The sequence below is a fragment of the Aquarana catesbeiana genome, linkage group LG08 (genome assembly GCF_042186555.1).
Source record: "Aquarana catesbeiana isolate 2022-GZ linkage group LG08, ASM4218655v1, whole genome shotgun sequence".
Taxonomy (NCBI): Eukaryota; Metazoa; Chordata; class Amphibia; order Anura; family Ranidae; genus Aquarana; species Aquarana catesbeiana.
This window is the reverse complement of record NC_133331.1, coordinates 264503124-264527274: the sequence shown is the minus strand read 5'-3', so window position 1 is coordinate 264527274 and position 24151 is coordinate 264503124. Positions and strand designations below refer to the sequence as shown.

The 24151-nt window shown below is 41.2% G+C and overlaps 1 protein-coding gene across 1 annotated transcript in view; it reads left to right on the top strand.

Moving 5' to 3' along the window:
* LOC141106401 (membrane-spanning 4-domains subfamily A member 4A-like) overlaps positions 1–23799 on the top strand; it is a 72898-nt gene extending 49099 nt beyond the window's left edge. The window contains exons 5-7 of the mRNA XM_073597163.1: positions 10310–10486; positions 13431–13550; positions 23192–23799. Coding sequence (XP_073453264.1) covers positions 10310–10486; positions 13431–13550; positions 23192–23326 — 432 coding nt within the window. The 3' untranslated portion in view covers positions 23327–23799. The remainder of the gene's footprint in view (positions 1–10309; positions 10487–13430; positions 13551–23191) is intronic.
* The last annotated feature ends 352 nt before the right edge of the window (positions 23800–24151 follow it).

Sequence of the window (24151 nt, the reverse complement as noted above, 5' to 3'; positions counted from 1 at the left end):
TCTAGCACTAGATCTTCTCTGTAACTCTAACCTGGTAACCATAAAAATGTTTTAAAATGTCGCATATGGAGGTATTTAGGTACTGTAGTTTGTCTCCATTCCTCAAGTGTGCTCAATGTCAAAGCATGACGTGTTAGGTATTTTTTTACTCGCTGTAACATCATCTTTCACATTATACCAAAAAATTGGGCTAACTTTACTGTTTTCATTTTTTTTAATACATGAAAGTGTCTTTTTTCCCCAAAATTGCATTTGAAATGACATAAAATATTGCAATAATAGGCATTTTATTCTCTAGGGTCTCTGCTAAAAAAAATATATATATAATGTTTGGAGGTTCTAAGTAATTTTCTAGCAAAAAATATGGATTTTAACTTTTAAGCAACAAATGTCAGAAATAGGCTTAGGCATGAAATGGATAAGCATCAAATAGACCATCAAGGTCAAATGTCAAAAATGTCATATAATTGAAAAGAAAAAGGAAGGTAGATTGTTGACTGCCTGTCTGATTAAAAACAAGGTAATTAACAAATCAGTAAAGAAAAAGTACATTTCAATGGGTCTGGAGAACAACACTGTTAGTACCACATAAGAACTGATAAAAGGGAAAGGGTCATGAAAAAGGAGTAAGAGAATAGAAGAAGTAAAGAAAAGGGAAGAAATATAGCGGTAGTAAGTGGTAAATTTGATAGAGGTAGTGCAGCTTCAACAGAATGAAGGGTGATGAAAGGGTAAATGAAGTATTATTACCATGGCAATAGTAAAGTGCCATCAAAGTTTGGAGGTAAACAATGTTTAACCCAAGGTAAGCAAAGTTTTTCAAATTTGCAGATCCGATTATTGGTTCTGTGAATGGTTTTGGCTACAATCAGATTTTGAGTTTTCCATGCCTTAGCTATGGTTTGTTTTGCGGCTGTTAAGAGCTGTAAAAGAAGGCAAAATTGATTCCGTGTAATTCCGTCTGGTTTTAGATTCAAAAGAGCTAAAACAGGATTAGGTTGTATGGAAGCTTCAAACACTTTAGAAGCTAAATCAAAAACTGCCTTCCAAAATTTTTGGGCTATTGGACAATCCCACCATATATGGAGTTGGGTGCCAGGATCTGAACAAAACAAGCCACAGGGTAATCAGGAGCATATTTTGCTATCCTAGCAGGAACTAAATACCCCCGAGAAAGCACCTTATCATTTGTTTCCACAGCAACAACATTAGAGGAAACAGATTTAGTGGCTAACCATATACTGGACAATTCAATATCATCGAATGAGTGGTTTAGATCTTGTTCCCATTTAGAAACATAGGGAGGGGACTAGTATCAAAACTAGCTAGAATTTGTTTATAAAGAATTGAAACAGAGCCCTCTGATATGTAGAACATAATTACATACAGTATCTCACAAAAGTGAGTACACCCCTCACATTTTTGTAAATATTTTATTATACCTTTTCATGTGACAACACTGAATAAATGACACTTTGCTACAATCTAAAGTAGTGAGTGTACAGCTTGCAAATTTGCTGTCCCCTCAAAATAACTCAACACACAGCCATTAATGTCTAAACCGCTGGCAACAAAAGTGAGCACACCCCTAAGTGAAAATTTCCAAATTGGGCCCAATTAGCTATTTTCCTTCCCTAGTGTCATGTGACTTGTTAGTGTTACAAGGTTTCAGGTGTGAATGGGGAGTAGGTGTGTTAAATTTGGTGTTATCGCTCTCACTCTCTCATACTGGTCACTGGAAGTTCAACATGGCACCTCATGGCAAAGAACTCTCTGAGGATCTGAAAAAAAGAATTGTTGCTTTACATGAAGATGGCCTAGGCTATAAGAAGATTGCCAAGACCCTGAAACTGAGTTGCAGCACAGTGGCCAAGACCATACAGCGGTTTAACAGGACAGGTTCATCTCAGAACAGGTCTCGCCATGGTCGACCAAAGAAGTTGAGTGCACATACTCAGCGTCATATCCAGAGGTTGTCTTTAGGATATAGATGTATGAGTGCTGCCAGCATTGCTGCAGAGGTTGAAGGGCTGGGGTGGGTCAGCCTGTCAGTGCTCTGACCATACGTCACATGCTGCATCAAATTGGTCTGCATGGCTGTCGTCCCAGAAGGAAGCCTCTTCTAAAGATGCTGCACAAGAAAGCCCGCAAACAGTTTGCTGAAGACAAGCAACCATGTCCTGTGGTCTGATGAGACCAAGATAAATTTATTTGGTTCAGATGGTGTCAAGCGTGTGTGGCTGCAACCAGGTGAGGAGTACAAAGACAAATGTGTCTTACCTACAGTCAAGCATAATGGTGGGAGTGTCATGGTCTGGGGCTGCATGAGTGCTGCCGGCACTGGGGAGCTACAGTTCATTGAGGGAACCATGAATGCCAACATGTACTGTGACATACTGAAGCAGAGCATGATCCCCTCCCTTTGTTGACTGGGCCGCAGAGCAGTATTCCAACAAGATAACGACCCCAAACACATCTCCAAGACGGCCACTGCCTTGCTAAAGAAGCTAAGGGTAAAGGTGATGAACTGGCCAAGCATGTCTCCAGACCTAAACCCTATTGAGCATCTGTGGGGCACCATTAACCCAAAGGTGGAGGAGCGCAAGGTCTCTAACATTTACCAGCTCTGTGATGTCATTGTGGAGGAGTGGAAGAGGACTCCAGTGGCAACCTGTGAACTCCATGTCAAAAGGGTCAAGAAGGTTAAGGCAGTGCTGGAAAATAATGGTGGCCACACAAAATATTGACACTTTGGACCCAATTTGGACATTTTCACTTAGGGCTGTACTCACTTTTGTTGCCAGTAGTTTAGACATTAATGGCTGTGTGTTGATTTATTTTGAGGGGACAGCAAATTCACATTGTTATACAAGCTGTACACTCACTACTTTACATTGTAGCAAAGTGTCATTTCTTCAGTGTTGTCACATGAAAAGATATAATAAAATATTTACAAAAATGTGAGGCGTGTACTCACTTTAGTGAGATACTGTATATGCTCAAAATGTGACACCTGATTGTAGGTATGGTTGGAAACAATTTTTAATCTGTAAATAACGGAATAATTCTGATTGGGGAAGTCCATAAGTTTCACATAGAGTAGGAAAGGAGTGTATATAGATTTGTATCCGCATCTTCTTTAATCTAAATAGATTAGCTGCACTCCACGCATTAAAGGAATTAGGGGAAATCAAGGAAGGGTAAAGGGCTGGGTTTTTAATAAAAAGTGGTATATGGGGTGATTGAAGGCCAAGAGTGGTTTTGAATCTATCCCAGATGGATAAAGAGTGTTTCATGATAGGATTGTAGATATAGGTTCGATCAACTGGACGTAACCATAACATATTAGCTACTGAGAAAGGGTCACAGTCAACAGACTCAATTGCTACCCATACTAGAACTTCATTTACTGCATAGTATATAGGTAAATGTGCAAAATGAACTGCATGATAATAGGCAGAAATATCGGGGAGACCTAAGCCTTCACGTTGTTGTGGAAGACAAAAAGTGGATTTAGAGGTACAGGGTTTAGCTGTGCCCCAGATAAATTACATAATTCTACGCTGAATAAGTCATAAGAAATGGGATGGCACTGAAATGGGCAGGACTCTAAAAAGGTATAAGAATTTGGGTAAAATAGCCTTCTTGATTACATTAATTTTTCCTATTAAGGATAAGAAGATAGAGGACCATTGTGTTAACAATTCGGTAACCTATTTCAGTAACGGAGGGAAGTTAGCTGAATATAAATTGGTTATTTTAGTAGTAAGTTGGATTCCTAGGTATGGGAGTCGATGTGGTGTCCATGCAAAGGGGAGTGAGTTTTTAGCAAGTTGAAGTTCAGCAGGAGATAGGGAGATGTTGAGTGCAGTGGATTTTTGTCAGACCTGAAATGTGTGAAAAACAGGAGATTAGGTGCTAATTAGGTGCTGTGATATAGGGAGAAGTCATAAAGAGTAAGATATCATCAGCAAAAAGGCAGACTTTATGATGATATCCGCCTAATTCAATACCTTTAATGTTTTGGTCTGATCTAATCAATTGGGCAAGAGGCTCGATGATGAGAGCAAAAAAAAAGTGTGGAAAAGGCATCCTTGACAGGGTCCACTTCCAATAGGGAATAGGTCAGATTTAAAACCGGCATATTTTATATATGCTTTCAGTTTATCATATAGGGAAGAAATCCACTTTAAGAAATGTGGTCCAAATCCCCATTTTTGAAGCGTGTACTGAAGATAGGACCATGAAACTGTGTCAAAAGCTTTTCTAATATTGAGGGTAAGAAAACATTCTGATAAACATCTAGATTTGGTTGCATGAGCAAGTAGCGAAGCTCTGCGAACATTGTCACCTGCTTGGCATAGGCGGATAAATCCAACTTGACCACTGTGAATAAGTTCATCTATCATCTGATTTAAATGAGTTGCTAGTATTTTGGCTAAACGTTTTATGTCAAGATTAAGGAGCAAAATAGGATGATAATTTGTCCAGGAGGTTGTACTAGATTTAGGTTTAGATAACAAAGAGATTATAGCCATTAAAGATTCTGAATGAAAAGAGTGTCCCTTCAGCAGCTAATTAAAGGCTTCAGTCAGAATATGAGTTAAAATATGAGAAAACTTCCTGTAATAAGAAGCTGAAAACCCATCTGGGCCAGGACACTTTTTAGGTTTTAAAGCTTTGATAGCCATACTAACTTCCGCTACAGAAATTGGGCACTCAAGTCTTTCACGATGAGTTTGGGAAAGTGTTGGAAGTGTGATAGGGGAAAAAAGGACACCAGCAACTGTGTGATCAAATATATAGTTTGAAGAGTATAATTTAGCAAGATTTGAGCGAAAGGTGTGTAAAATTTTGACTGGACTACTTGTATAATTATCTTGATTTAGCTTAAGTCGCACAGATGTTGTGGGTTTATACAGTGAACGCAAGGTTCGAGCTAAAAGGGTATCAGGTTTGTTTGCTTTGAGATAATAGAGGTGTTGTGATTTGCGTAAAAGATTATCTGCAGAGTTGGTAGGAAACAAGTCAAACTCTAAATGGGCCCTATCAAGTTTAGCTTTAGCGGAGGGGGAGGGAGAGTTTTAAAATGCGTTATGACAAGAATTAAAATAAGTTTCTAATTTTTATTGTAAGAGTTTGTGCTCACGTTTGAGAAATGATGCCTGTCGGATAAGGGCACCCCGGATTACAGGTTTATGGGCTTCCCAAAGAGTGAGTAGAGAAATATCTGGAGAAGTGTTATTAGTGAGATAGTCAGTGAGAGCGAGCTTGATATCTAAAGAGTGGGATGGGTGAGTTAAAATCGAATTGTTTATACACCAGGATGTATCTCATGCTTTTGAGACAGGGGAGGAGATGGTAGTACAAACTGCACTATGATCAGACCAGGTAAAGGGTATAATGATCGAGGAAAGGACTTCTGGTGCCATACCTATATTTAGGAAAATATGATCAATCCTAGAGAATGATTTATGTGGATGAGAGTAGTAGGTAAAGCGTCTGCGAGCTGAGTTAAGCTCACGCCAAGAGTCAAACAAGTTATATTTAGAAAGAAGTTGTTGAAATGAAAGTTTAGAAGGACTGGAAGAGGGACAGGGTGGGGATTTATCTAAAAAGGGAGAGGACTTGGTTTGAATCTCCACATATTATCACAATACCTAATTTATGGGTATCAACTACATGGAAAAGATGGGAAAGAAAAAAAAGTTTGGTTGTTTATTAGGAGCATAATATGATACTATGGTTACCGTTACATCAGAAATGTGTCCAGTAAGTATGAGATAACGATCCTCTGGGTCTTTAATTTCAGATGTGGGTACAAATGGGGTTGTGCGGTGGGAAGCTATAAGAACCCCTCGTTGTTTAATAGCTGCTGAGGCTGTAAATACTTGTGGATAAAAGGTACTAAAAAAAAGGGGGGTGGCTCGAGCCGTAAAATGAGTCTCTTGTAGACAAACAATATGGCTTTTGGATGCAGCAAAACAGCGAAATGCCTTGGTACGTTTATGTGGTATATTAGGACCTTGGACATTTAAAGGTCAAAACATTTAGGGGGGCCATAATAATGATGTTATGAACTGAATTACAGATGATTTAACAATATATAATGTGACTGCGACTACCGCAGGAAAAGAAGTAGGAAAGAAGGAAGAAGGACTATCTCTCGTAGAGCAAATGTATTTAAAATTTGCAATATGGTATAGAGAGCAACGGACAAAACACAAGGGCGTACACCAGAGGCCAAAGTGCTACCGTCTGATATCCACATAATATTAATGGTGATCTGAGGGTAGCTAACTGGGGGCACAAAGACTCCTCTAAAGGGAGCACTGCCAACAATAAAAATATAATACATATAGAAAGTTGATAACTACGTCCCTAAAAATGTGCTATAAAAGCCCAAGAGGGGGAGCATAAATATAAGTGTAAGGAGCAACCATGTAACATAAAGCATCAAATATAACAATAAAAAAAATAGCACAAGGCTACGTAATAAAGTAAAGCTGGTCGCTGTGCCGGGACAAGGCCATCTAGAGCCCAAAACGACCATGCTTTGATTGCCCCTGGCGACTTCTATCACTTCCTGCTGCTGGTGTTTGCAGAGAGTGGGGGGCTAATCGACTTTGCGTGCTATTTTGGTTGAGAGGGCATTCTAAAAGCTGCATGTCTTGTAAGAAAGACTAGAATTCTTCAGCAGAACGGCAGACATATTTAGACCCTTGGTGCGTGAAACAAATTGAAAACAGGAAACCCCATTGATATGCGATTTGATGTCTCTGTAGAATTTGGTGAAGAGGCTTTAAAGCCTGTCTTTTAGAAATAGTGAGCAGGGAGAGGTCAGCAAATAGCTGATAAGTATGTACCTGGAAGGTCAGCGTATCGTTCACTCTAGCTGCAGCCAGGAGTGGTTCTTTGGTGCGAAAATAGTGAAATTTGGCGATTATATCGCGCGGCGGTCCATCAGGAAACGGAAAGTTTGGGACTTTAAATGAGGTCATAGACATGGTGGAGATAGATTGAAAAAAAGTACACATTTATTGTCATAAAAATCATAAAACATGTCAATGACAGAAACCACATAGGTGAGAAAACATTGTAATAAATGTAATTTCATGTTTGTTCACACACACACTATTGAAAGTGTGCGTGCAATACAGGCAACTAGGGTACATCCAGGTATGGTAGCCACGTGCCCCGCAGTGGTCTGGATTGATCAGTAAATACATCATGTAACATGTAAACAGCACTTGCAAATGAGACAGTGAGACCATAGTAAATTGCAAAATCAGATTTGAAGATAAGAAGTAGAGTAATCGGGGTGTGGGGAAACAACCCGGAATGCCCAAGGTGGATGGTTGAATGGGGGCTTGTATCTGCATCCCAAACAATGCCCGACGCGTTTCATGTGTATGACACTCATCAGGGGCAGGTGCTAATAGTATATAGGGACTCACTATAATGAGGTATAATAAGTATGGAGCCGGGGCCAACCAATCTTTGCCGGGAGCTGAGGTGATGGAGCAGCGTGCTGGCAGGGCGTACATCCGAAACTTCCCCAAAACACAGAACACAAGTTGGGGGTATCTGTAGTAAGACTGGATATTGCACCAATGGTGGCTGCCAGAGGGAGTTAGTGTCTCTGCGCTGGAAAGGAATAGTAAGGTGGACTGCGGCATCAAACCTTGAATGACAACAGGGAGCTGTGTCTGGGGAAGCTACTCACGTATGCGATCACTTTTGCATGCAAGCTCGGCAGGATGGGGCGTGTTTAAAAAATTTTTTTTTCTTATTTATTTTACCTTTTATTTTATTTTTTTACACTGTTTTTTTTTATTTTTAAATGTGTCATTTTTATTACTATTACAAGGGATGTAAACATCCCTTGTAATAGAAAAAAAGCATGACAGGACCTCTTAAATATGAGATCTGGGGTCAAAAGGAGGGCACCGGATAAAGGCGGGAGCGGGGGGGCCCTCTCCCACCACCGATAAAAGTGATCTCGCGGTGAATCGGAAAGTGGACCGCCGGACGAAGAAGAGGATACTGGGGTTATGGCAGTTAGCTGCTGCCATAACAATGATATTCCTCTTCAAAGTTAGAACGTATATCGGCGTGCGGCGGTTCGTAAGTGGTTAAATGATGTACAAATGGTTCAGACTGGTGGTGGTGTAATGGTGTGGGGGATATTTTCCTGGCACACCTTGGGCCCCTTAGTACCAATTAAGCAAGGCAGGATGGATCCATGCTTTTATGTTGTTAATGCCATTTTCTGACCCTACCATTTGAATGTCGCAGCTGAATTTAAACCTGTACAAACTGTAGCCTCAGTTTCCTGTTCTTAGCTGATAGGAGTGGCACCTGGTGTGGTCTTCTGCTGCTGTAGCCCATCTGCTTCAAGGTTTGATGTGTTGCGCATTCAGAGATGGTATTCTGCATACCTTGGTTGTAACGAGTGGTTATTTAAGTTACTGTTGCCTTTCTATCATCTGGAACCAGTCTGCCCATTCTCCTCTAAGCTCTGACATCAAAAAGGCATTCTCGTCCACACAACTGCCGCTCACTGGACATTTTCTCTTTTTCGGACCATTCTCTGTAAACTCCAGAGATGGTTGTGTGTATGAAAATCCCAGTAGATCAGCAGTTTTTGAAATACTAAGACCAGCCCGTCTGGCACAAACAACCATACCACCTTCAAAGTTACAGTACTTAAATCCCTTTTATTCCCCATTCTGATCCTCAGTTTGAACTTCACCATGTCTAGATGCCAAAATGCATTGAGTTGCTTCCATGTGATTGGCTGATTAGCAATTTGTGTTACCAAACAATTGAACAGGTGTTCCTAATAAAATGGTCCGGGAGTGTATATGTAAATATAACCAAATATCGTTTATAATAGGGCTGTTACTGATTAAAATTTTCATGTTCGATTAACTGATTTTTTTAAATCAATTAATCGACTAATTTTGATTAATTATAATGCACATACAGATCCAACTACTTTTAGCTGACGTCATGCGTAGCTCCTCCCCCGTACGCGTTACGTTCAATCAGAACTTCCTCAGCGAGGCGAGGCGGGGCTACGGTGTCACCCTACAGTCTATTTAAATAGCACCATTGTGCATCAATGGAGAGCCAGAGACATCCATCACCTGCTGAGACAGCAAAGTGTCAGCTCTTTGGAAAATAAAGTGCCCTCATCATAAATGTTTCTTGATTGCTGGATAATCAATCAATGTCAGTTCATCTTCAAACTGACTTACCGCCAGGAAAGCCCTCAGATTTGTGGATTTTCATAGCCAAGTCCAAGATTTACATAGATGTTTATCTGAATACTTTGACCAGTGAGATCAATCAAATCGTTAGGATCTGTCTTCCTCAATTTATGATTTCATGGACATCGACGTCACAGAACTCCTCCCCCCTTCCCTTCGTTAGCAGACGGTGGCACTTGGGGAAGGGGGGAGGAGTCCGGTGACGTCGCCGGATCTCCGACGGAACTCCCTGAAGACCCGGAAGCCGGCGGAGAGGTGAGTACCTATCAAAAGATTTTTGATCGATCAAAAAAATTAATGATTAATCGAGGAATTAATCTTTAATTTTCCCAGCCCTAATTTATAAATAAGTATAATAAATAAGTCCACTATGATGAATAGTGATGGAAATAAACAATTGTTCCATCCATTAGTATGTGAACTTTCTTCACCAAACATCCAAAGCTTTACACCAACAATTTGAGCACTTTCTTCCACCAAAAGTGAGACTACCCACTCATCGCATGAACGTGCTGCCAAAGAATGAAGCAGCAATACGAGCTCAATCTGAGATCCCCGGATCAATCCACTCAGTGGGTCTGGCAACTTTTAAATCCTCTTCTCTCACTGAGGGCAGTATATGCACTAAGCACTCACAAGACCCATCAAACGCTGCCACTGACCCGACCGGCGTGGCGGCTCGATGTCACGCTCTATTCTCCGCCCAATGCCTTTCCCGCACCTGCTCATCCTCAGGGACCTCCCACACTGACAATGCTGCTGTCCTAAGGTGTCTCTGTTCCTTCATCCAGAGTGTAGGCTCTCTAAAATAAAAAGTGTGTTCCTGGCTAGATCATCAGGTGAAAACACAGGGGGGAAAATTACAAAAAAAAGAAAACAAATGCAGCCACCACATCTAATGATTGGTAAACTGTGATATATTATATGTTTGGTTTCGGGTTTAATACCGCTTTAACACTTTGCAAATGTTATAAATAGGACTGTTTATGGTATTGTTGTATCATTGATTTATTCTTCCCGATTTCACTTTACAGATCAAAGGCTCTCTGTCTCTGAACATCATTAGCTCCATTTTCAGTATGGTAGCTGTGATCCTAAATATTGCCGATTTGGCAACCCTGCGGTGCTACAGTTACGGTTACGGTTACTATGGCAATAGTGGGTACAATTATAATTACTATGAAGCTCAGAGGCTATGCCAAGAGAAACTTGTAAGTCTTATTCTGGTCATTATATAAAACACTTGATATTCTAGTTATATATGTTTAATTTCTTTAATACATTAATCACTAAAAATATGTATACTGATTCAAATAATATCATATATACTATAAAAAGGGGCAAGGTTGGATATCATACGAATAATATAAAATCTTAATGCAGTTTTTCTTCGTTTCTGTTATGACATTTTTCCAAGCTGTATTCTGCTACATATCTTTGGTGAAAATAACCCAAATCAGTGTATATTATTTAGCCTGTAGGAAAGTTATCCAGTATATACAATAGCTTATAGACTCTATATCTGAAAATCGATCAATCCTGATGTACCGACTCATTTCTTGAGGCCCGAAAATGCCAGGAAAGTACAAATATCCCCCAAACGACCCCTTTTTGGAATGTAGATAACTCAAGGTATTTAATAAGATGCATGGGGAGTTTTTTTGAAGTTGTATTTTTTTTTGTCACAATTTTTTGGATAATGAAGAAATTTATTTTTTACATTTTTATTACTGTCAGCAGTGCAGTACAGCATCATCATAAAACTGGTGTGGCCATGATCAGGGACACTGACTGGGGACAGCATAAGTAAAAAAAAAAAATATTATTTTTTTTTTAATTTTTTAAAATATTTTCTTTTTTTTTATTACATTCCTTTTCTTTTCTTTTTATAAATACAGTGACCAGAGCAATTTAGTGTTACCATAGTAACACTGTACTACTCTGGGGAGGTGATCAGGATTTTTTTACAACTATGATTGCTTATAACTGTGAATTTTACAGTTATAAATCAAGCATTTTTTCTGAATTAAAACTATTAATTCAGTGTTTACTATTGTGATTAGCCGTGATTGGCCACAGCTAATCCCATGGTACAGATGGGCTGTGACTAGCCCTGCTTGTACCAGTTGATCACTGTGACCAATCACGGAGCTCATCACAATAGTACACATGAATCAAAGCCTTTCATTGTGTACAATGTGATCTGCTGTGATTGGCCACAGCGAACCCATGGTACTGGCAGCAGGCCGATAAACTGATCTGTCATCCGGACACAGCGGGTGACAGATCGTGCCAGAGCATGGCCTGTGGGGCACACACGAGGTGTGATCATGGGAGGACATCATATGATGTCCTCCCAGGATAATAGGGATCCCTAAAAAATATAAAAAAGTAAAAAGAAAGAACTCTGCGTTATGAGTGAAACTTAAAAAATATACCAAAAAGCTGCTCCCCTCAAAGTGCTTGGTGAGCAGACTTTGAGCTTGAAAGGGGGGTGTATAAAAATAAGGGGGCGCTAATAGTCGAGTGTGACAGTAAAATACCAGTGATCAATATTTCATGGTCATTATAAACAATACTGTACAAAATAAATCATATTAAATAGCTACATATAGTGAATATAATAAACTGTGCATCAGTAAACAGCCAGTATTGTGCTCATAGCAGATATATTAAACACCTTCCTGTAAATAAGTCAAACCACACGTTAGATAATAGTGTGAGTGTAGCAGATCAGATAGTCTCACACTATTATCTAAGGTGTGGTTTGACTTATTTACAGGAAGGTGTTTAATATATCTGCTATGAGCACAATACTGGCTGTTTACTGATGCACAGTTTATTATATTCACTATATGTTGCTATTTAATATGATTTATTTTGTACAGTATTGTTTATAATGACCATGAAATATTGATCACTGGTATTTTACTGTCACACTCAGAAACTATTAGCGCCCCCTTATTTTTATACCCCCCCCCCACAATAGGGATCCGGCCTGTAAACACGATCGGACATTGATCGGACATTCCGACAACAAAATCCATGGATTTTTTCCGACAGATGTTGGCTCAAACTTGTCTTGCATACACACGGTCGCACAAAGTTGTCGGAAAATCTGATCGTTCTGAATGCGGTGATGTAAAACACGTACGTCGGGACTATAAACGGGACAGTAGCCAATAGCTTTCGTCATGTGTGGCACTTTGTGCGTCGGATTTGTGTACACACGATCGGAATTTAACCGATCGGATTTTGTTGTCGGAAAATTTTATAGCCTGCTCTCAAACTTTGTGTGTCGGAAATTCCGACAGAAAAAGTCAGATGGAGCCCACACACGATCGGAACTTCCGACAACAAACGACCGTGTGTACAGGGCATTACAGTAGGCCAGATGGGAAGGGATTAAATGTTAGGCATCATCTCCATACAGAATTTAAAGGAAAGAGAGGAAGCCTCCAATATTAAACATGCCAACCACAAAAGGAAACACACTCACTTGTATTATCTGAGCCACAGACTCATTTCCAGCATTTTTAGCTGAAGAATTCCGGCATCAGGCTCCAGACACCTCTTGGCTTCACCCTACGCGTTACGCCACTAGCCTACGTGGCTTTGTTGGGGAAAGAAAACAGTAGTCATATTCAATGTCTATACACCCAAAACACACCATAAAAGATTCCATAAGTTCCTTATGGATAAACTTCAACCTTACCCCAGAGAATGCCTAATCTTATACAGGCATTACAATTAAGTTATTATTACCACATTTGCAGAAAAGGGACTACCACTCTCTCTTCATTCCTTCACTCTGCAGATCTTTCTGATCCTTGGCGGTGCCTACATGTTACAGAAACAGACTATATAGTCTATTTGAGGACAGGTGAGATATTAGGGGTCTTCTAGACTCCTGATTTCTCATTAAAGAGACCTAATCTTCAGGCCTAACATTTTTTATACATGTAAACAAAAAAACATAAAAACAGCTGTGGCTGTAAAAGGGCTAAAGGGACCAAAACCCAAATAACAGGGAAAGCGAACCTAACATCCAGGACATATCCCGGCATCCTGTATAATAGACATATACTGCATATATTAAACTAAAAGATTCCCTATAATCATTCGCTGACTTACTATTTTTATTTTTTTTTACAGAATGGTGCTTATGCTGCTATTTCTCTACTACTTGTGATAAATTTGCTGCTCTTCTGTGTCACCGTTTCCACCTCTGTTTTTGAATGCCGGACTCTCTCAAAAGTACAAAGTGTCACCCAGGTAAGAGACGTATGGGATTACTGTAAAAAGAACGTCAAGTCAAGGGACCAGCAAAGTCTATCACCCACCAGCTTTGGGAAACCCTTTGCTTTGAGATCATTGTCCCAGCTCTCCCCTGTGGCCTTAACTAGGATTGTGTTTAGGCATCACCCTACTTGAGGCAGAGGTCTGTTTGCATTGTGGCAAAAAGGATCCCCCATCACAGTACTGCTAACAAAAATGACATATTTACCTGACTGGGGCCATACCATAACCACAAGCCAAACACTAGGCATTCAGGTGTCAGGAAAAGAAAACGGAAGTCAGGAGGTTACAGTGTTCCCTACTGAATGCCTTTCAGTTGCACCTGCATCACTCTGAAAGGGACCCACTACGGATCTCTCTTTAAAGACTGACACAGGTGTAAACGAGCCCTAAGAATGGATTTCTTCTCACTTTGGAAAGATTTCCTCCTACTTCCTATCAGTGGCGGCCCATAATGCGGGGGCACCGCCCTCCCCCCATCCATGCGTCCGGCCCCCTAATCTACATGCAGGGCGCCGAATGCATGGATTCCAATGGGTTTTTTTTTTAAGCTCGTGATTAGAGCCAGAGGCTCTAATAGGTTTCAAAAAAGAGTGGGCTCGGGGCACAGAGAACTGCGCTCCGAGCCCACCCAGTTGTGTGACCATAGGGAATTAATATTTGCTAATGTCATACTGATTCTCCTCCCGGCCAATCAGAAAGCGTGTCCTGAGGCCTCAGGGCCCGAACTTAGAGGTGATACGATTGGCCGCCTAGGAGGAGGAGGGAGGAGATGCACGGCACACAGAGGAAAGGAGGGAGGAGATGCATGGCGTAATGCAGGGAAGGAGGAGATGCAGAGGAAGCTGCCACCCGCTGCCTGGAAAAGTGCTGCCTGTGACCTAAAAGGGGTAAGTGCTAGGCGTGGGTGACCCGACAGAATGGGGGGGTGTGGCGCCCCCCCCTAAAAAATACACCACCAGCCGCCACTGCTTCCTATTGCATCTGCAGGAAGTGGAGCGAAATCTCCCCACTAGGCCATGCAATAAGAGAAAAATAACCTGACAAGGGTTTTAAGGCTTCTCTACTCTATTCAAAACATTTAAGAGTTTGGGCTATACTTACACTGTAAGGGTGGACCTGTATTTAAAGTGTAACCAGAGGTTAAGCTTTTTTTTTTTATCTAAATGTGCTGAGGGATTACAACCAATACCAGGTTTTTATAGCAAAATTTTGAGTTGCTACCAGAACAGGAATAGAGGAGAAATTTTCCAATGATAACATTTGCTCCCATGACAGCTCTCTAAGAGAGGATTTCCCTGACATTGGAATGATATTCTTTCATTTTCTACTGAGTCTATAGGAAGTGAAGGAAAATCTCCTGAGACACAGATGGTTAAAAAAAAAACTGGCAGTGATCTTAACCCTTAGGCCCCTTTCACACTGGGGTGGTGGGGGCGTCGGCGGTACAACAGCGCTATTTTTAGCGCTGCTGTACCGTCGTTCTTGCTGTGGTATTCGGCCACTAGCGGTGCGGTTTTAACCCCCGCTGGCGGCCGAAAAAGGGTTAAAATCCCTCGTACAGCGCGGCTATAGCCGCGGTATTGCCGCGGTATAGCCGCGCTGTCCCATTGATTTCAATGGGCAGGAGCGGTGAAGGAGCGGTGAATACACCGCTATTTCCCCGCTCCAAAAAAGCGGTTTGCAGGACTTTTTTCACCGCCCTGCCTGCACACCGCTTCAGTGTGAAAGCCCTCGGGCTTTCACACTGAACAAACAGCGGAGGCTGTTTAGGGGCGGTTTTCAGGCGGTATTTTTAGCGCAATACCGCCTTAAAACCGCTCCAGTGTGAAAAGGGGCCTTACTCTACATACTCTTTCGAATATGATTTTTTTTTAAACTTCTGAATATTTATGGGAGTTGGACCAATCCACAGGCTGTAGGCTTGGCAGGTAGGTCACACAGGCTCATAATTATTGAGGTCAAACAAATGGCCACTGTCCCCCACCTATAACTGGACTTCACAGCAAGGAGCACATGGAAAACCAAAGAAAATTCCCAGCTTACCAACCAGTCTGCAACCAACTGAATTCTCCTGTCTACCAGTTTGCGTTAAAAACAGGGGTTTAGTTTGCACACATTTGCAAATACATGCCTAAGCTGCAGAGCCACTTCAAGGTACCCCAGTATTATCCACAGTCCTAATTCTATAAATTTGTGAGAGCCTCCATAGTGGAAGCACATGTATAATAATGGATAGATAGAGGGCAGGTAAGCCTAGAGGGGCCTGGCCCTCCTTAACAACTTCAATACCGGGCACTTTTACCCCCTTCCTGTCCAGGCCAATTTTCAGCTTTCAGTGCTGTCACACTTTGAATGACAATTGCGCGGTCATGCAACACTGTACCCATAAGGAATTGTTATCATTTTTATCACACAGAACTTTCTTTTGGTGATATTTAATCATCACTGGGTTTTTATTTTTTTGCTAAATAAACAAAAAAAGACCAGAAACTTAGAAACAAAGAAAAACACATTTTTTTTCAGTTATAACATTTTGCAAATAAATAACCTTTCTTCATAAATGTACGTCAAAATGTATTCTACTACATTTCCTTGGTGAAAATAACCCAAATCAGTGTTTAATATTTATTCTGTAGGAAAGTCCAGAAACGATGGTATATAGGTGAAAATCATTCAAACCTGATGTATTGATGGCCTATCTAATTCCTTGAGGCCTGAAAATGCCAGAAAAGTACAATTGTCCCCTCAAATGCCCCCTTTTTGGAAAATGGACAGTCCAAGGTCTTTAGTAAGAGGCATGGCAATTTTTTTTTTTTACATACTGTTACCAGCGCCTTCTGACAGGACATCATACGATGTCCACTCAGAAGGACGAAAGGCTCGGCCAGCCATCAATCTGCTATAGGCCATATGGGAAGGTGTTAAAGGCACAGGAGCGAACTGGACACCCAGCATATAGCACAATGGCAGCAATGGTGTCCAGTGCATCACCTCACCTGTATTTTAACAGTACAACCAGCCTGTGCTATATGCTGACTATCCAATGTGCCCCTGTGCATTTAAGTAGGGGTGGGTTCCCTCCAGGCTTACCTGCCCTTTATCTATCAATTTTTATACATGTGCTTCTACTATGGAGGCTCTCACAAATTGGGACTGCAGATAATACTGAGGTGCCATGAAGTGGCAAATGTGTGCAAACTAAATCCCTGTTTTAAATGCAAACTGTTAGACAGGATAATTTGGTTGTTTTCAGGCTGGTTGGTAAGTTGAGCTGGGAATTCTTTTGATCTTGTTTGCCATAAATATTGAGGAGCCTGCCCAGTAAGGGGAGTCAGGTGGAAGATGGAGTGAGGAAGCTGTGCCGTTTAGCCTGGGAGGAGACTCCGGGGTGGAGGGGTTCTGCCTCCAGGCTGGGAGCTGAGAAGGACAGAGGGAACAGCAATACCCTGCTCATTTTCTTGTTCTTCGAGTTAAGTCGGGCATCCCATAATCCCTTATCCCTATCCAAGTTTACTATCCCTAATAAATACTAAAAACCAAGTCCATGGACTGTTTCTTGTCTCTGCCTGAAAGTAAGAAAATACATGTTGCCTGGCTGTGTGGGCTATAGAGGGACCCAATACGTAGTGGCTCCTAAGGGGGTAATGCTACATCTACATGCAATTACTGTTGGCGACTATAACCTTCCCTTAGTGTTTGGAACACATGCTGAAAACCAGTCAAAGTTGAGCTCCAAAAGCTGTAATGGGCAAATACAGCCCCAGCTGTTTAAATTGTATATGCACCAATGTCCAGGCTGTGCTACACCGCATAATGATGAAGGGGTTGAGGAACTGAGGAAGTCGCTGTGGACTGTGTATTTTGTGAATTCATCAATTCAACCAAAAATCTCATTAATACAATCCTTCCATAGCCCATACAACATGGATTATGTGAATAAACTTGTTTATGTGCATTAATCTTGTGTATAAACGTCACCAAGTAATCCACTACAAATATGTGAAAGATCAAAAAGATTCAGAAAATGTATGCCATGATGACATTCATATTTCACCCCAACAAAAAGTCTCCTTTGAGTTTATCCACTCTCTGCAAAAAAAGGTCTTCCATATTTCTTGTCCCATGGAGGACAATGGTGAAATATAAGCCTTGCATATGCAAGTAGATGTGGCGGAGAACAATACTGCTAGTTGCTGGCATGGCTGGCTTCAACGCTTGTATGGCAAATTTCTCAAACGGATTCAAAAGCATGTGTACATGTGGATTAAAATAAAGCCATACAAGGGGTGTTGTCATGAACATAGCTTTGCGCCACATGTGAAGGCACAATGCACATAACACTGCAACGCACATTGACGTCAAGACATATGCACTACATGTGGCCCCATAATATATACAAGACAAAAGGAAGAAAACCAAATAGAAGGCCAAACGAAAGCCAACTAAGTTGTCATGGTACAGTCATTGGAATTGTACTAATAGACAAAAAACAATATAGAAATGACTGAAAACAATTGGCAATGTTTCCACCAAAAAGGAAAACCACAAATAACCCCTCTCCCTCCTTATTTCAAAATTTCAGGGGCAAATCTAAGAATCCAAAATACAGGCAAAATTATTTGAATTATTTAGGCCCAGAAAATTATGGGCCCTTAATTTATAGATCCACCTGCTCTCCAAACTCAAAAGATATTTAACAAATTCACACCTTTTGCTCCTATGGTTCCATCCAGAACCCAGAAAAAGGGGATTCCATGTTATCAATATGATTGTATAAAGCATGGCGGGCTAAAGGTGATTGGATATTTTCTTAACATATGTCTGGGACATGGTCTGAAATTCTCACTTAAAATGGACATTTTGTTTTCTGCCAAAATGGCCTTCGCAAACCATGAAGGAGGAGATAAATAACTCCCTGTGTGTTGCAATTAGCAAAATGTCTAGCAGTCAAAGTTTTTCCATTAAATACATCAATCCATTTGTCAGCGTATACCTATTTGCAAGTTGAAAAAGCCCCATGCTTATAGGTGCCCTTAGTTCGGCAGCATAATTGGTGATTGCTACAAAAGTGGCTTTAGACTAATTGATCCCCTATTAAGTGTGGATATATATGTAATAGATGGTAAGATAAAGACATCACAAGTTCAGATATGTACTAAATGGATCAGAAGATTGGCACAAAATGTTGAAATCCATAAAAGAGGTTTATTCCAAGCATGTAGTAAACTTAATAGCCAACACATTTTAGGGGCCTCGTTGTGCTCCCTTCATCAGGACATAAAAGAATGACTGCAGATAAAATCTAAAAATGTTGTTTATTAAAGAGACTCAGTCCTCTTCAGCAGCTGGTACATGTTGCAGCTCATGATCCAACTATTACATTACATCCCAAAGTGGAAGGGTCTTCAGTGTACAAAAGCAGCCCACATATCTCCTAGATGCCCCGTTATGACAGTAACAGTATAATTTTGATAAAACCAATCATTTGTAGCAACTAACATCCACCTAAGGTTCCAGCACCAAAAAATTGTTTAGATAAACAGTAACTGGATCTTCAGTGGCGTAGCTAGGGGGGTTGCAGGGGTTGCAATGGCGACCCCGCCCCTGCTTTGGGAGGCCCGTGTGGCTCATAGAGAGAGGCTCTCAGATCTCCTCACCAAGTCACTGACCAAGGGCATCAGCTTCTTCTCATCAGCCGCCTTATGGTCTCCTCTGGTCACCCCATGGTCCAGCCCCCCCCTGCATGCTGGGGGCTGCAGTCCACTGTCCATTCAGTGTTGTAGGGCCGTGCTTCTTTAGGACTACATATCCCACGGTGATCCTCTCCAGCTCCTCTGTAATTGGTTCATTCTCCCTGCCAATGAGGAAACAGGGGAAAGGAGCAGAACAGTCAGCTGTCCTTGCTGCGCCACCCACACCGGCATAGCAGCACAGAGAAGAGAGGGAGGGGGGAAATCCCCGGCAGCTGCTGTAGTTCTGTGTGTCAGTGCCGCTGCCTGTGTGACCGGTGGCAGCAGTGGCTGGCTGGATGAGCAGGGGAATCGGCATGTGTTTGTGTGATTGTGTTTAAGTGTGATTGTGTAAGTGTGTGAGTGATTGTTTTTTTTGTGATTGTGATTTTTAGGAACAAAGAACACGGAGGAAAAATGGGTATGCTTTAAGAGCATATTAAATAAGGACATTAGCCAGTGCATCCCAATGGGAAATAAATTTAAAAGAGCTAATAAAAGTCCTGGATGTCTTAACTCCAACGTAAAAATGCATATAAAAGCAAAGGAGAAGGCCTTAAAAAAATAAAAGACTGAGAGATCAACATTCCAGCATTTCAAAGAATGCAACAAGAAATGTAAGGGTGCATTCAGGGTGGCTAAGATAGAACACGAAAGGCACATAGTGGAGGGGGGTATAAAAAATCCCAAGAAATTCTTTAAGTACATAAATAGGAAAAAAAGGGAGGTCAGATCATATTGGTCCCATAAAGAATGATGAAGGGAATCTGGTTACTAAGGATGGAGAGATGGCGAAGGTATTGAATTTATTCTTCTCCTCAGTCTTCACGAGGGAAACGGGGGGCTTCAGTAACCAAAACTGCAATGTTTATCCTCCTGACATGTCACAGGAAGCACCCTCATGGCTAACAGAGGACAGAATTAGAAATAGATTTGAAAAACTTAACATTAATATGTCACCAGGACCAGATGGCTTGCACCCCGAGGGTCCTTAAGGAACTCTGTCAAGTAATTGCCAGACCATTGTTCTTAATTTTTACTGACAGTCTACTGACTGGAATGGTACCAGGTGATTGGAGAAAAGCCAATGTAGCGCCAATATTTAAAAAAGGGCCAAGATACATCACTGGGAATTACAGACCAGTTAGTCTAACATCAATTGTATGCAAGCTCTTGGAGGGGATGATAAGGGACTATATACAAAATTTTAGTAATGACAACGGTATCATTAGCAGTAATCAGCATGGATTCATGAAGAATCGTTCTTGCCAAACCAGTCCATTAACCTTCTATGAGGAGGTGAGTTGCCATCTAGATAAAAGAAGGCCCGTAGACGTGGTGTATCTGGATTTTTCAAAAGCATTTGATACAGTTCCCCATAAACCTTTACTGTACAAAGTAAAGGTCCGTTGGCATGGACCATAGAGTGAGTACATGGATTGAAAAGTGGTTACAGGGGCGAGTTCAGAGGGTAGTGATAAAAGAGTACTCAGAATGGTGAGGGGTGGGTAGTGGGGTTCCCCAGGGTTCTGTCCTGGAACCAGTCCTATTTAATTTATTCATAAACGACCTGGCGGAAGGGATAAACAGCTCAATCTCTATATTTGCGGACGATACTAAGCTAAGTAGGGCAATAACTTCTCCACAGGATGTGGAAACCTTGCAAGAAGATTTCAACAAATTAATGGGGTGGGCAACTACATGGCAAATGAGGTTTAATGTAAAAAAATGTAAAATAATGAATTTGGGTGGTAAAAATATAAATGCAATCTACTCACTAGGGGGAGAACCTCTGGGGGAATCTAGGATGGAAAAGGACCTGGGGGTCCTAGTAGATGACAGGCTCAGCAATGGCATGCAATGCCAAGCTGCTGCAAGAAAAGAAAACAAAATATTGGCATGCATTAAAAAGGGGATTAACTCCAGAGATAAAATGATAATTCTCCCACTCTACAAGACTCTGGTCCGGCCCCACCTGGAGTATGCCGCCCAGTTCTGGGCACCAGTCCTCAGGAAGGATGTGCTGGAACTGGAGAGAGTCCAGAGAAGGGCAACAAAGCTAATAAAGGGACTGGAGGACCTCAGTTGTGAAGAAAGGTTGCGAGCACTGAACTTGTTCTCGCTGGAGAAGAGACGCTTGAGAGGGGATATGATTTCAATGTACAAATACCGTACTGGGGACCCCACAATAGGGATAAAACTTTTCTACGAAAGGGAATTTAATAGGACACGTGGCCATTCACTAAAATTAGAAGAAAAGCAGTTTAACCTTAAACTACGTAGAGGGTTCTTTACTGTAATGCCCCGTAGACACGGTCGGACTTTGTTCGGACATTCCGACAACAAAATCCTAGGATTTTTTTCCGACGGATGTTGACTCAAACTTGTCTTGCATACACACGGTCACACAAAGTTGTCGGAAAATCCGATCATTCTGAACGCGGTGACGTAAAACATGTACGTCGGGACTATAAACGGGGCAGTGGCCAATAGCTTTCATCTCTTTATTTATTCTGAACATGCGTGGCACTTTGTCCGTCGGATTTGTGTACACACGATCGGAATTTCCGACAACGGATTTTGTTGTCGGAAAATTTTATAGCCTGCTCTCAAACTTTGTGTGTCGGAAAATCCGATGCAAAATGTGTGATGGAGCCTACACACGGTCAGAATTTCCGACAACAAGGTCCTATCACACATTTTCCGTCGGAAAATCCGACCGTGTGTACGGGGCATAAGAGTGGTAAGGATGTGGAATTCCCTTCCACAGGCAGTGGTTTCAGCGGGGAGCATCGATAATTTAAAAAAACTATTAGATAAGCACCTGAACGACCATAACATGCAGGGATATACAATGTAATACTGACATATAATCACACACATAGGTTGGACTTGATGAACGTGTCATTTTTCAACCTCGCCTACTATGTAACTATTGTGTGATTGTGTGAGTGTGTGTTTTTATATCTGTTTGTATGTGTGTGTATATGTGTACAGAGCATTCCACCTATCACATAACACCCTGCAGAGCATTTCACCTATCCCATGACACACTGCAAAGCATTCTACCAATCACATTGCACTCTGCAGAGCATTCCACCCAACCCCTGACACTGCAGAGCATTCCACCCATATCCTAATACACTGCAGAGCATTCCACCCATCCCATAATACACTGCAGAGCATTACAACTATCCCATGATACACTGCAGAGCATTTCACCCCTCTCCTGACACTGCAGAGCATGCCACCCATCCCATGATACACCGCACAGCATTACAACTATCACATAATATACTGCAGAGCATTGCACCCATTCCATGACACTGCAGAGTATTTCACCCCATGGCAGAACTACCAGGGTCTCAAAGGTCGACTGGGCCCTGGCGCTTCGCCACCGTGGGGTGCTCCAAGGTGGCAGTAAGGGGGCGGCTGAAGAAAATGTGAAAGGGTAAGACTGCGGGGTCATAATAAAGGGCCCGACGATGGGAGTAAAGGGGCGCGGGCTCTGAGGGAAGTGTCTCAGGACTAGTGGGTTTAGGGGGGCCCTTCATGTTTTTTTGCACCGGAGCCCTGAAGGTTCTAGTTACGCCGCTGCAGATCTTCCTGGAACCAATGCCAGAGATTTCTTTTTACCTAGAAGATTGTTCTAAATACCTAGTAATGTAACAAACAGACATGAACATAATCCACAATAAAGATTTACAAACACGATGAAGTTTCTAATAGCTTTCCTTCTATGATTTGCATTTCTCAGAAATTTGTCCTCATACCCTCTTTGGGTATATACCATGAACCATGAATACCATGAACCTTGGTCATAATATTTTGTCTTCCTCCTCAAAAATATTATCCTTTATCTTATTGTACTTTTATCTTTTGAAGGTGTTCGTGTTACAGAATGATGGCGTCCTTACCATGAATCCTGGTGCCGTTCCCGTTCCCTATCCTGTAACCACCACATATGCTCAACCACCACCGCAGCCACCGCCATATACAGTCAATGTAGTTAAAGCTTGACCAGACCATTAATAAAGAGCAACTGTCATATACATATTTTATGGCTATGATCAGCTTTCTAATGGATTGTTTCCTAATTATTGCAAATCAGTAATTTAGCAATATTACTAAATTCTTGGGTTGTTTTTCTAAAAGTGATTACTTGTGCCAAAAAAGGTTCCTTAATGTGTTGGACTGACCAGGAGGTGGGACTTGACTTGAGAAAGGGGATTGTCTGTTTCACCTCTACTAGTACCATTTGTCTGCTCTATATGGTTAGTCCTTCAATTCATTATATTTTCCTTTTTATATTGAATCTTTACCCCCTTCCTTATATATGACTATTGTTTGCTCATAGCTATAGGCTGCACTTTTTGTAAAGCATGGCTAGACTAATTTGGGGGCACATCCAAAAATATACATACGCTGTCTGTATTTTCTATGTACTACATTGTTGCTATCTGTATACTATAATATATTCATCTAACTTTGAATTTTAGTGTGCTGACTTATTTATCGGTGCTATCGTTTTGTTTATAGTTCTATGACACCTTTTAGCATATACTTTGGGCAGACCAGTAAACCTTTGTTCAAATTCCACTGAAGAGATTTAAAAAAAGTACAATAAAAAGTAAAATGTTGCTTTTCTAAAAAATGACAATCAAACTAATCAGTGGGTTTTAGGTTGGTTTTGCCAGGCCCAAACTTGTTAAGTGTCCAAGACCCTACCAGTAATATACTCTTAGGCCTGGTTTACACACCTTGTCCCGTGGAAGAAACAATAACTTTTTTTTTTTTTTTTTTTTTTTTTACAAAATCTGTTTTTAAAATTCTACTTTTCTTTTT